Source organism: Nuphar pumila, unplaced genomic scaffold (assembly GCF_984573655.1).
Source record: "Nuphar pumila unplaced genomic scaffold, dmNupPumi1.hap1.1 HAP1_SCAFFOLD_660, whole genome shotgun sequence".
Lineage (NCBI taxonomy): Eukaryota > Viridiplantae > Streptophyta > Magnoliopsida > Nymphaeales > Nymphaeaceae > Nuphar > Nuphar pumila.
Genome location: NW_028323443.1, coordinates 17,159 through 28,296, shown reverse-complemented (window position 1 = coordinate 28,296; position 11,138 = coordinate 17,159). Strand labels below are relative to the sequence as shown.

At 54.1% G+C, this 11,138-nt stretch overlaps 1 protein-coding gene across 1 annotated transcript; it reads left to right on the top strand.

The window, feature by feature from the left end:
- The first annotated feature begins 2,488 nt into the window (after positions 1-2,488).
- On the top strand, positions 2,489-4,000 carry LOC149809935 (kinesin-like protein KIN-14E). Its single transcript, XM_089994532.1, has 2 exons — positions 2,489-2,856; positions 3,337-4,000. The coding sequence occupies exons 1-2, from the start codon at positions 2,489-2,491 to the stop codon at positions 3,998-4,000; spliced, it is 1,032 nt and encodes a 343-aa protein (XP_089850658.1).
- Positions 4,001-11,138: the final 7,138 nt, after the last annotated feature.

Below are 11,138 nucleotides of genomic sequence, written 5' to 3'. Positions count from 1 at the left end.
TGTTTTCCTGGGTGCGTTGACAATTAGCAGAATCTTAAATGTGATTTGGCACGTGCAGATAGACGTTGCATGGCTTTCATGCCACACGCTAAGGTGGCGGTCACCCCCGAACGTTATGACAAGGGGAGAGCGGGCACTGCAGGCGGCTTAGACGGCATGAAAGAGGCTGTCAGAGGTAAGCAATCAGATCTCCCATGTCATGCACATGCTGGCAATTGCATCGGCAGCCCGCATAAATTGACATTGCCTCTGTTAGGGCGCCTTGGCCAAGCTTTCAGAAGCTGCTTCTCAACGACTGTTGGCAAGACCAGCTGCAACCTTGGATGGTGTCCCCTCTTGCGTAAAACATACTGGGGCGTTTTGTGTCACCATAATGCAAGCTGCACCAGCCCGCCTTATGACAGAGGGTGCTGTAGGTAACGTAGCAGCAGGGGCGTCGCTGCCCATGGAGAAGCAGAAGAAGAAAGTTCGCGAGGAGCTTGCGCAGCTCGAGAACTACGTATTGACGCTCAAAGACGTCGCCACGCGCTCACTCACCACGCTCAAGGATGATATGCACTCGCACCGCAGCTCGCCCACCGCCGCCTCGCTCATGACAACCCTGCACAAGCAGCTTGAAGACCTGCGAGCCGAAAACGCCGCGATGCGCACCGCCGCAGCCCAGTCACCCCCCACCACAACCAGCCGTGAGACCCCCGCGTCGAGCTCCGTGGACGCAAAGCGCCTTGCGGCGCTCGAGGCTGCAAACGCAGCCGAAGCGAAGCGCTTTGCGCAGCTCGAGGCGCAGTACAAGGGGCTCAACGAACAGTACGAGCAGGCACAGCGGCGAGAGCAGGAGCACCAGGCCGCGCTCGCGCAGGCAAAAGCTCGGGAGCAAGAGCAAGCTGCTGCGCTGGCGGCCCTCCGGCAGAACGGCGCAGCCGGCACGAGTCAAGCGGCGCCTCAAACGGGGACGAACGGGGCTGTTGCAGGGTCTGCAGGGAAGCCAAACCTTGGGGTGGTGCAGGCGCAGCTTGCAAAGCTGCGTGAGGACAAGGAGGCGCTTGAGGGCCACGTTGTTGAGATGTACGAGTCGTTCTTCTCCGACCAGCTTGTCAAGGGCATTGTAAATTTGTTAAGGAAGAAAGAGGCCGCGTTGGTGTCGTCAAGTGGGTCTCGCTCAGCGGCTTTATCGGACCCGGCTGACTCGTCAGGGGGCAAGGCTCCGGCACCGAAGCTCAAAGCGAAGCTCGATGAGGCCCGGGCACAGCTCGAGAAGCTGGAGCGTGAGATAGAGATGAAAGACCAGGAGTTCAATGCGCTCCAGCGCCACCACGACGACGTCATGAAGATCCACAGGCTCGAAAGCGAGGGTCAGCTCGCGCTTCTGAAGGTGCGGCCGCCAACGCAGGACTGCTGACTCATGGTTTCGTGCTCAGTGCGGTTACCACAAATGTCATGCAACTGTCGATGTACACCGCAGTAGAGCAGGAGGGGCTGATAGAGGTGTGATGGGTGGTCTAGAACTTGTTACGGGGGCCCGTGTATGTCAAGGATGGAACGAACGGCATGTCCAGACGCATCATCTGCCAAAGATTTCATGTCTCTCTGGATGTACATGTTGCTGCATGTTCACAAGCAGAGTCTGTACCCTTGGCGGCAACTCACGTCGTACTATAGACATGTTCCAACCTCACGATGAGGCTGGCGTGCAGGAGCGGTGGACGCAGGAGTTGCTGAAGCGGAAGAAGCTGCACCAGAAGGTGCTGGAGCTGAAGGGCGCGATTCGAGTGTTCTGCCGTGTGCGCCCGCTCGTGTCAAAGGAGGACGGCAACGCGGTGGCCTGCGTGGTGGTGAAGGATGAGGAGAACCTCTGCATCACCGTTGAACGGGACGATCGCACTGCGGACCTCAACACTGGAGGCATTGGGGGCACCCGCAGGCCCCCCACCCGCGCCTCCAGCCGGACCCCGCCGCGCCGTGGCGGCGATGAAGAAGAATCCAAGTCCGGCCGCGAATTTGCGTACGCTCCCAGTGGACATAGAAAGCGTGTAACCATCTGATCTGCAGCGCACGTCATTCTATGTGGCTGTCTGTCTAGATGGCGTGTGCTTGGCTAGGGTTGCTTACGAAAGCCAACTCATCTGACTGCCGTTCAGGCGATTTGTCGCTGAAGTGGAGCACTGGAGGTCGAGCCCTCTTGGATCGATAGCGTTGCTGGCCGCAATTTGTATAACGCCACTGAACAGGCATTCAGCATGACGTCATTAGACGTCCACAGTTGGGAATGGGCTGGCAGACGTTGAAGCGCACCCTGAGAAGCAATCCAGCGACAGGCGTGCTCCTAACGGGTTGCCAGACGTCCACACTCTTGCAATTGCACCATTCAAACAGCACTACAAATGCATGCGTGTGCGTTGTTCATGGCCTTGTCACCCCGTTGCACCAACATACTGCAGTGTCACGCACAGTCCCCTGCTATTCGGAACGGCACAATGCGCATGGCCTGATGATTCAAGCATTCTCTGCACGCAGGTATGAATTCGACCGCGTGTTCGCACCCACTGACACGCAGGAGACCGTGTACGACGATGTAGAAGACCTCATCGTGTCGGTTGCGGACGGCTACAACGTCTGCATCATGGCGTACGGTCAGACAGGCTCGGGGAAAACTTACACCATGCAGGGTCCTCCTGAGAACCCTGGCATCAACACCCGAGCGCTCAAGTCGCTTTTTTCGCTGTCACTCGAGCGCAAGGAGGAGTGCACCATGACGTTCACGACCTCAATCTTAGAAATTTACAATGAAAGCATCTTTGACCTCCTTTCGGACACTCCCAGGGAGTCAGCCTCCAAGCTGGATATCAAGGAGCAAGGGTGAGCTCCTCCAGTAGCATTGCATGTCTTTATGCCCTGCCAAAGTCTTCAAATTGCCCTGCTGCAGGAACTGTGCTCATCTCATGCCAGCCCAGCCTCCTCCTACAGAAACAAATGCTCTATCTCAGGCTGAGTTGCCACATGTGGTGGAGGAACTACTCATTGACTGCATTTGCATGGGGTGCTGCAGATCATAGTCCAGACATGCACAAACCAGGGAGGGGCTACGTGTCTGCGTTTTTGTGTTTGTGGTGGCCTGATGTAGGTCAAGGAACTGCAGAAGCTGCAACCTTCCTTGTGAATCCCACTGACATTCCACTCCGAGTGTTCTCTCGCTTCCTGCGGTCTACACCGATCTTATGCAGTTCCGATAACAATCAGACGTGCCCCTCAACGCGCCGTTCCGCTGCCTGATCGAGTCTAGCAACGCCATTGCATGGTGGGTGTCATGATACTGACAGCGTCAGAGTGCGTTTGCAGGGGGCACATTTGGATCCCACACTTGCAGATGATGAAGGTGACGAGCATGGAGGATGTGGAGCATCTCATAGAGCGAGGCAACAAGAACCGCAGCACATTTGCCACGGATATGAACGAGCACTCCTCGCGCTCGCACCTCATCCTCTCCATGTACTTGCGCTGCGACAACAAGGTCACTGGTGAGATAACGGCGTCGAAGCTCCACTTGATCGATCTCGCGGGCTCGGAGCGTGTTTCACGCTCCCACGCCGAAGGAGACCGCCTGCGTGAGGCGCAAAATATCAACTCCTCGCTCTCAGCGCTTGGAGACGTCATCCAGTCGCTGCAGCTGCACAAGGAACACATACCCTACCGCAACTGCAAGCTCACGCGGCTGCTGTCGGACTCGCTTGGCGGCCAGTCCAAGACGCTGCTCGTGGTGAACCTGTCCCCGACGCGGGAGAGCGGCAGTGAGAGCCGCTGCTCATGCGACTTTGCGATTCGAGCCAAGAAGGTCGAGCTCGGCAAAGCCACCAAGCAAGTCGAGGGCAGCTTGACGAGTGGGGGGGCAGGGACACGAAGTTCACCAACGATTGGGGCGCCCCGCAGCTTTTCGGCTTCGCGCGTCAAATCAGCGCATCAGCTGTCTGCGGACCCCACCAAATTGCGATCTGTTCCTCATTAAGGATAGCTACCAGCGATCACAGGCTTGACCGGATATGCGAATCGCCCTTGCGCGGCATCCAACCGCTGAAGAATACCGTCCCAACAACATGACAGTCTGACCATGTTGCGTGCACTCATGACGCGGCCTCGTATCCCTGACATCGCTGCGGAGCCAAGTTTGCTAACCTGAGGTCTTGTAACAATGTGCTCGTGCTGCTGTCATTTGGCGGAGTATTTGAGTTAGGGCACGGCGTAGATCTTTTGCTGAATGGCCCTCCCGTGAGTGCGGCCTCGGCTTTATGCACCGCATGTTGGTGTGTCTGGGTAGTAATTGGCTGGTAGGAACGAGATGAACACAGGGGCTGAGTGCCTTTCAGCTGGCATGCGAGCCAGTAGGCCGGTGCACACTGTATAAAATGTCTGCAGGATCGTTTCCTGGCAATGATACATCTTGTCTCCGCGTTCGTGTTATCTCAGCTTTCACACAAAGCCGAGATATTATTTGTGGCTCACGGCATGTCACGAGCATTCATAATCTGTACATCTTCAAGATCAGGTTTGCACGCTGCAGAGTGTTTAATGACGCACACTGTAACTGTCATGCCTTCGATTCCAGTACGTGACTGATATCCGCTCCTTCATGATGATGTGAGGTATGAGAATGTCAGTAGTAAGTCAGCGTACTTGCAGTCTCAGATAGTTGAACTCTGATGCTTGAAGCTCCACTACGCTTTAGAACCACAGACTGCTGGATGTCAAGGGTAAATAAATGCATGGTAGGGCCGCCACCTGGTGTTGAAACGGCGGGAACACGACCAGCAGAGTGTGGGTCATATTTGTATGTCATCTACTATCAGATTTTCTTGGTATCAGACACCCTTGTCCTGTCATGTTACATTTTCGGCACATGTTGACCTTCCCAGCCTCAGGGTTTCGGCACATGTTCACCTTCCCAGCCTCAGATTGACAGATTATGAGATCTCATAGATTCTCATTGAACGCATTTTTTATTGCTAAACAGCTGTAACTATGTCCGGATACTTCTCCGCCTGTGTTACCTTTGCCCTCTACGCCCCCTATTCTATCCGTTGATGGACATGTGTGCCATGTGATGCCTATCCTCTTCAGAAACTTCTCACTAACGACAGTCACATTGGCACCTGTGTCAAACAATGTTCTAACCAAGGCCCCTCCTACTCTCACATCGAACGAGGCCTTATCGGCATGGGGATCTATTGACTGGGTGGAGCGGTGGAGCTTATCTGCTGAGATGAACGTGTGCACAAGTATCACAAACCAAATGAAACCTGCTCTAGTTCACTTGTAGATCACATCGGTACATGTCTGCCGTCAGGTTGTGTGTATGTAGGGTAGCCCATGGTCGGAAGGTCACATACAACAACAAATGGACGACAGACACGGTATGAGAGGTGACATTTCCGGAATCATGACAAACGTCCATGCAAATGGACAGCTCACACCTGGCCATGTGCCAAACATCGCAATTGTAGCAACGCCTTGTTGCAGCAAGACAAAACACTGCATCTCTCTCAGTCACATCTGGTATTGTGAACTTTGCGCCCTAAACTGAAGGTATTGAAAGCAAATAAAATTTGCACAGCATGCACGCACTGTGTCGACAAGAGACTACCGATGCAAGAATGGAGCCTATGAGCTGACACAACACTCCACGAGAAACACCTGCTGACAAAAACATACAACATGGAACTTCACGTTCACACGATACTCACTGCATCATCCTATCCCTGGGATCAATCGCGTCGCCAGCTGCACGGCTGCGAGGCAAGTCCTGCATCGCATCATACTGCTTCTCTCGGTTATCCTTCACCACAAACTGATCAAACGCAGGCCGACTCGGCCCCCCTCGTCCAGCCTGATTGCCGTTTGTGCTTCCTGCACCTTGCCGCACTTCACGAGAATATCGCTCCGGCCTCCCCGCGTCGGGGGCGCTTGCGCTGGCTCCATCCACAAAGGTGCGGTCCTGGTACTGCGGGGGGGGGGCACGGCTTCGGCCCGGTTGGCTCGCGCCCCTGCCGGAACTTGGGGCGCCCTGAGCCTGCCTCGTCCGGGGCTGCGGCCGCTGCACGTAAAGGTTGTCGCGGGGGGCCGGGAGCTCGCGGGTGCGACCAGCGGCTTGCCTCTGATCCGTGTAAAGGTCCCCGTACATATCGTACCATTGTTCCGGGGACAGCCCTGTCCGACGCTCCCACTCCCTGACAGCCGTCGTCCTGTCAGAGGACGTGAGGCCGGCAGTCGCGTCGTTCGTGAGCGGATTCAAGCTGCTCAAGCGCTTGATCAGGCTCCCTGCCACCTCCAGACTGCCTTCAGACTCAAGGAAGATATAGCGCTTGTTCACCACAAGCGCATCGGGCAGTACCTGAATGCATGCGCTGCTTTGTATCCGACCGCACACTGTTGTAAGCCATCCGTCAAAAAAACCCGCAGGGAGACATGCGAGGGGTGCTTCGGGTATGAACATTAGCTCGGAATTCGTCCATTTCACTCCTCAACTTGCGAGGACCCTGCGACTGTCCATGCTATGTGGGCAGGCTCCGTGAACGATACAAGCGCTTGCATGAACTTCATGCAAGAAACTGTCAACATTATGCGTTTACATGAAGTGATTCGCACCTGGACTATTGCCTCGATGGGAACTCCGTACAGGTTGAACATCCCCAAGCTCGTGCTGAGCGGCATGAGGCCGTACTCGTCGTAAAAAATTGTTTGAATTTCGCCAGTTTCAGGATTGAAGTCCAGCTCAGAGACTTTGCCGATTGGAACACCCCTCGCGTCCGTCACGCTCATGCCGAGTAACGACATGAATGCGCGGGTACGCGGCACGGGTTGAAAAGCTGCCTCGTTCTCCACGAGGACGACATCGCCAACCTGTCGGAGATCCACAAGGGGAACACAAGCGTTCTTCACGTCGTTGAACACATCTTTCAGCCGCAGGGCTTGCACTGTCATCGTCGACCCCTCCACCAGCACTCCAGTAGTCCTGCCCAGCTTCTTGCCTTCTTCCCGGGTGATGACCTCTTTGCTTTGCACGTCGCGCACATACCGCAACTGCACATCGTCGGCATATGCAGGAACCAACTGCAACGAACGTCGAAAGCCTCTCAGTCTTTCAGACGGTTCAATATAGTACATAACAACTCACCTCATCCACAAGCGAAGGGACATGCGCATGCTCAGTCAGCCAAGCTTGCAGGCACGCAATATTACACCCCTATGGCAAAACCACTTGCAAGAAGCTACACATTCACAGGACCAAACACAGCAAAATACAATATGGACACTGATGCATGCAAAGAGCATTTTTAATGTAAACTGTCGCACATGTCCGGAATGTCGTGCCTGCAGCTGAGCGTCCCGCGACCCCTGATTCGCAGGCGGCAACCTCCCTCCGGACGCGTATTGTGATTGAGGTCCTGGTCCAGCAGGTTCTGATCGTTCGTATGCATCAGTGTTTGCGTAATTCGCGTCCCTGCGTTGGTCGGGCTGGGCATTTCGAGGTACAGGTCGTTCTTGAGGTTGAGCGCCTTCGAATCTACCGCTGAAAGCCACCACGACATTCGCAACTGGATGTACTGCATGGCGGGAGCTGAAGATCGTCTGCTTCTTCCAAGCTCGCTCAGGCACGACGTGGCTGCTAAGCCGAGGTGTCAATTGGTGCAGCGAGCTTTGCGTTCTGACGCAAGGGCTCGGCATTCTGACACTGATCGCTCGTTGACGGATGATGCTGTTGCTGTCGGTTGCCTGCGCAAAATCGTAAGCAACGGAGAATAACATAGAATAACAGCAATCCAGCCAGCTTCGCCAAACGGGAGACGTCTGCTCTCCAAATCTCACTCCCCTCAATCGACATTTGCCATTTCTCACTGTTTTGCGATCCCCAGTCTGAAGCCAGACGCAGTTCTGGACTCCAGACTGGAGATGTGTGTTGGTGGTTATCCGAAGATAGCTGACTCTGCAGACCGTAGGTCCTGCACAGACTGTAGCTCACTGTAGGCACACTGACAGTGTCACTGTGAGTTCAACAACAGCAACGCGGATGAGGTCACAGAGATTCACATTGCAAAATTTTGCAGAGCGCGCTTGCCAGGGCAGTCTCGCGTCGCCTGGGACGAAACAAACGACAGCCGTGGAGCGGTGGAGCGCCGACGTATTCCGCAGATGAGAGCGACAACTACGCATCCGGTCGGTCGTGCACATACCAGAACCGTGGGCGTTATCTCTGACGCATGTCTGTAAACGCGACCTGTGCTAACATAATCTGTGCGATGATCTGCTTTGGTGCGTTCACCAAGGGGGCGCCGCACTTGAGGGCCAAGGGAGCTTGCATGTTCAGATAATTCAGGGCACATCTCGTTACATCGCCCTAGCTAACAGTATCAGCAGGCAAATGTCCAAGGCACAACGGAGAGCCGTCACGACGAGTCGACGGCGTCGAGCATGCCCGCAGTAGCGCAGACGATGCTTTCGCTCATTCCATCCATTCTTTCACTCAGAGAAGGTAAATCCTGTAGATATCAGTAGCGCTTCACCTCGGCATGTTACGCAAGGTGAGGACACGTGAAGCTACGCACCAGATCTGGCGCAAATCGAGTGACGCAGCCTTGGAACGTTCACCGCAATCAGGCTCAGCGTCAATTTCGGCCTTGCAACATCCGAGCAAACAAATAATTAGCTGATTGTCAGCCAAAACATATGTAAATAAGTATGCTCGCCCTCGGTGGACCTGGATATTCCAATGTGAGACGAAGAACGTGAACCGTCTCCAGCGCCTGTACTTGTTCACTCTGTGTTATTTTCCGTTTACGACTGAAATTTGCCAGGACAGCATTATAAACCATATAAAACGGCACATGCATGCGTGATACATATGTGGTCAGGGTTGCTGGTGAACGATCCTGGTAAGTGTGCGTGAGGAGGCATGTGGTGTCCCCTGTCAGAAAAATTGGAGTTGAGTGAACAAAAGAATGTGTAAAATGCTGCAAGTTCGATGGAACCGGTCTATATTAGAGGAGCGGGGGCACTCACAGCATGCGACTCTCACCGTGGATGTGGCGTACATGGACTATCATGGTACGATACTGTGAGCATAGTACTTCTCGTGCTCGACGTGATATAATTCACAAGCATGCATGGGTTGTCTGGCATCGCTGATTCCGTTGGAGGCCTTCTCATTAATACCGAATACTTTGAGAATGTGCAACTCGAGAAGGGTGGGCTCTGCAATTGTAGAGAAGCAAGGACAGGGATAACACCACTTTCTCTCCTCAATCGAACACAGCTTTCTTGTCAGCCGTTTAGTATCTCGACGTGTGATTTGCCAAGTAGTGTTGACGCCATCTGGCATGCCCTTGGATGCAACGAGAGTCGTGCCTCCGCACCAATCGATGAAGAAGAACAGGGTCCATCATGCATGTGCAGACGCTGGCATCTTGGCTGTAAATTATTGTTTTGCAGATACTGTGCTGCCTCATGGGCTGCGTTTCACACACGTCTATACTCTTTGTTGTGATCGACTTCTGTCGCGACCCCTTCCAATAGGTAATTGCGAGCTGCAGTGGCGATGCGATCGAAACGTTTCATAGCCTTCAAATTGTGTGTCAAGGGCAATGCAATTCGCCCACGATGGCTTGCAGCCCCTTTGCTGGTGCTCGCGCCTCGTCAGATCTGGGGGCGTCGTTCCCACTGCGCAGAGCACGTCTGCCCTCAGGAAGGAGCATGGTGCGCCAATGAATAAAATCAAGGTAATTACTGCTCGCAGGCCGCGTGCGAGACAGCGCCATTTCGCACGCTGTTCAGCTGTCCGGAAGTGACACTTTCGGACGCGTCGTAACGGCGCTCAGTCTGCTGCCAGACGCAAACAAACCTAATCCAGCTGCGCATGAGGGCGAACGAGAGACAGAGGACCGAGATAAACGACTCCTTATAAAATCTATATGGCACTTGCAGCTTGCCATAACTCCTCGTCTGTACGTCCCGGGCCTGGTAGGATACGACATTCCCGTCGTCGAAATCTTCAGCGATGGACGAGCTGGCAACCCGGAGGAGGTGCGCAGTCACAAATGGATACTTGTATTTGTGCTCATCAGCAACCATGGCAAGTTTTATCTGAAGGCAACGCTAGTGGTTGGTGATGGGGATAACAGATGTAAAGTATCAAAATACACGTGTCCAACAAACATGCCCAACCAACAGCAATGGACCTAACTAAGCACATAAGCGACGCTGTGACGATGAACAACACACACTAGCTTAACATAATCGGCGCGCTGTTGCTACAGTTGTGGAGGCATCAGCTGCTGTCACTGCTTTGCAATGAAGAAGACGCTCTTCGCCAAGCTGCGGACATGGCAATCGCGAAGGCACAGAGCCTCTACCTGCCATGGCGCCTGGAGGGACCCCATATGCTGTGGGAGCTGTGTGAGGGCGCGAGGAAAGGTGGGGCGGGGGCCTCTGTCTTCCGGGAAGAGCACATCAAGTCCCTGGTGCAAATGGTCGGCACTGCGGTGTCCCTCGCCAGGCGGGTGCGCTCCAATGTAGCAGAGTAGCAAGTCGTTATTGCCGATATATCGCTTATCCAAGCATAGGTGAGCATCACCCATTCGCAGTCTCACCAATCACCGCCTATCTGACTCAGCATGAACTCATCGACACTGCCAAACTGATGCACATTGCACTCAATGGCATCTGATCTCCAAGACGCAATCAACATTCTCCATACCACGTGGATCATTGCGTGCTTGAATTCAACAGCTTGAACAAAACCATCATGAAGTCCAAACAGATAAACCTGTTGAAACTCATTCTAATGGATGGAAATGCGACAACTTGAACAGCACCATGTCAGCAAGCATGTCCATGATGCTGAAAGCACCTAAGACTAGACTGAGTCAGGTCGCAGATTTGCATTTATGTTTGTGCCATGTTCTTCTGTTCCTTGCGTCGCTAAATCCGTCCACAGCTGCAATGAGTCTCACGACATGCCAGCACCCGATCCGTACAATCAATCAAGGCCTGTTCATCCAAAAAACAGACAAGCGGGGAGCCCACGTTGTGCTTACAGGACCCCGCAAATGCCGGATTTGTCTACAGCCGGGCCTCGAGCGCGGCAGCAGCGCTGT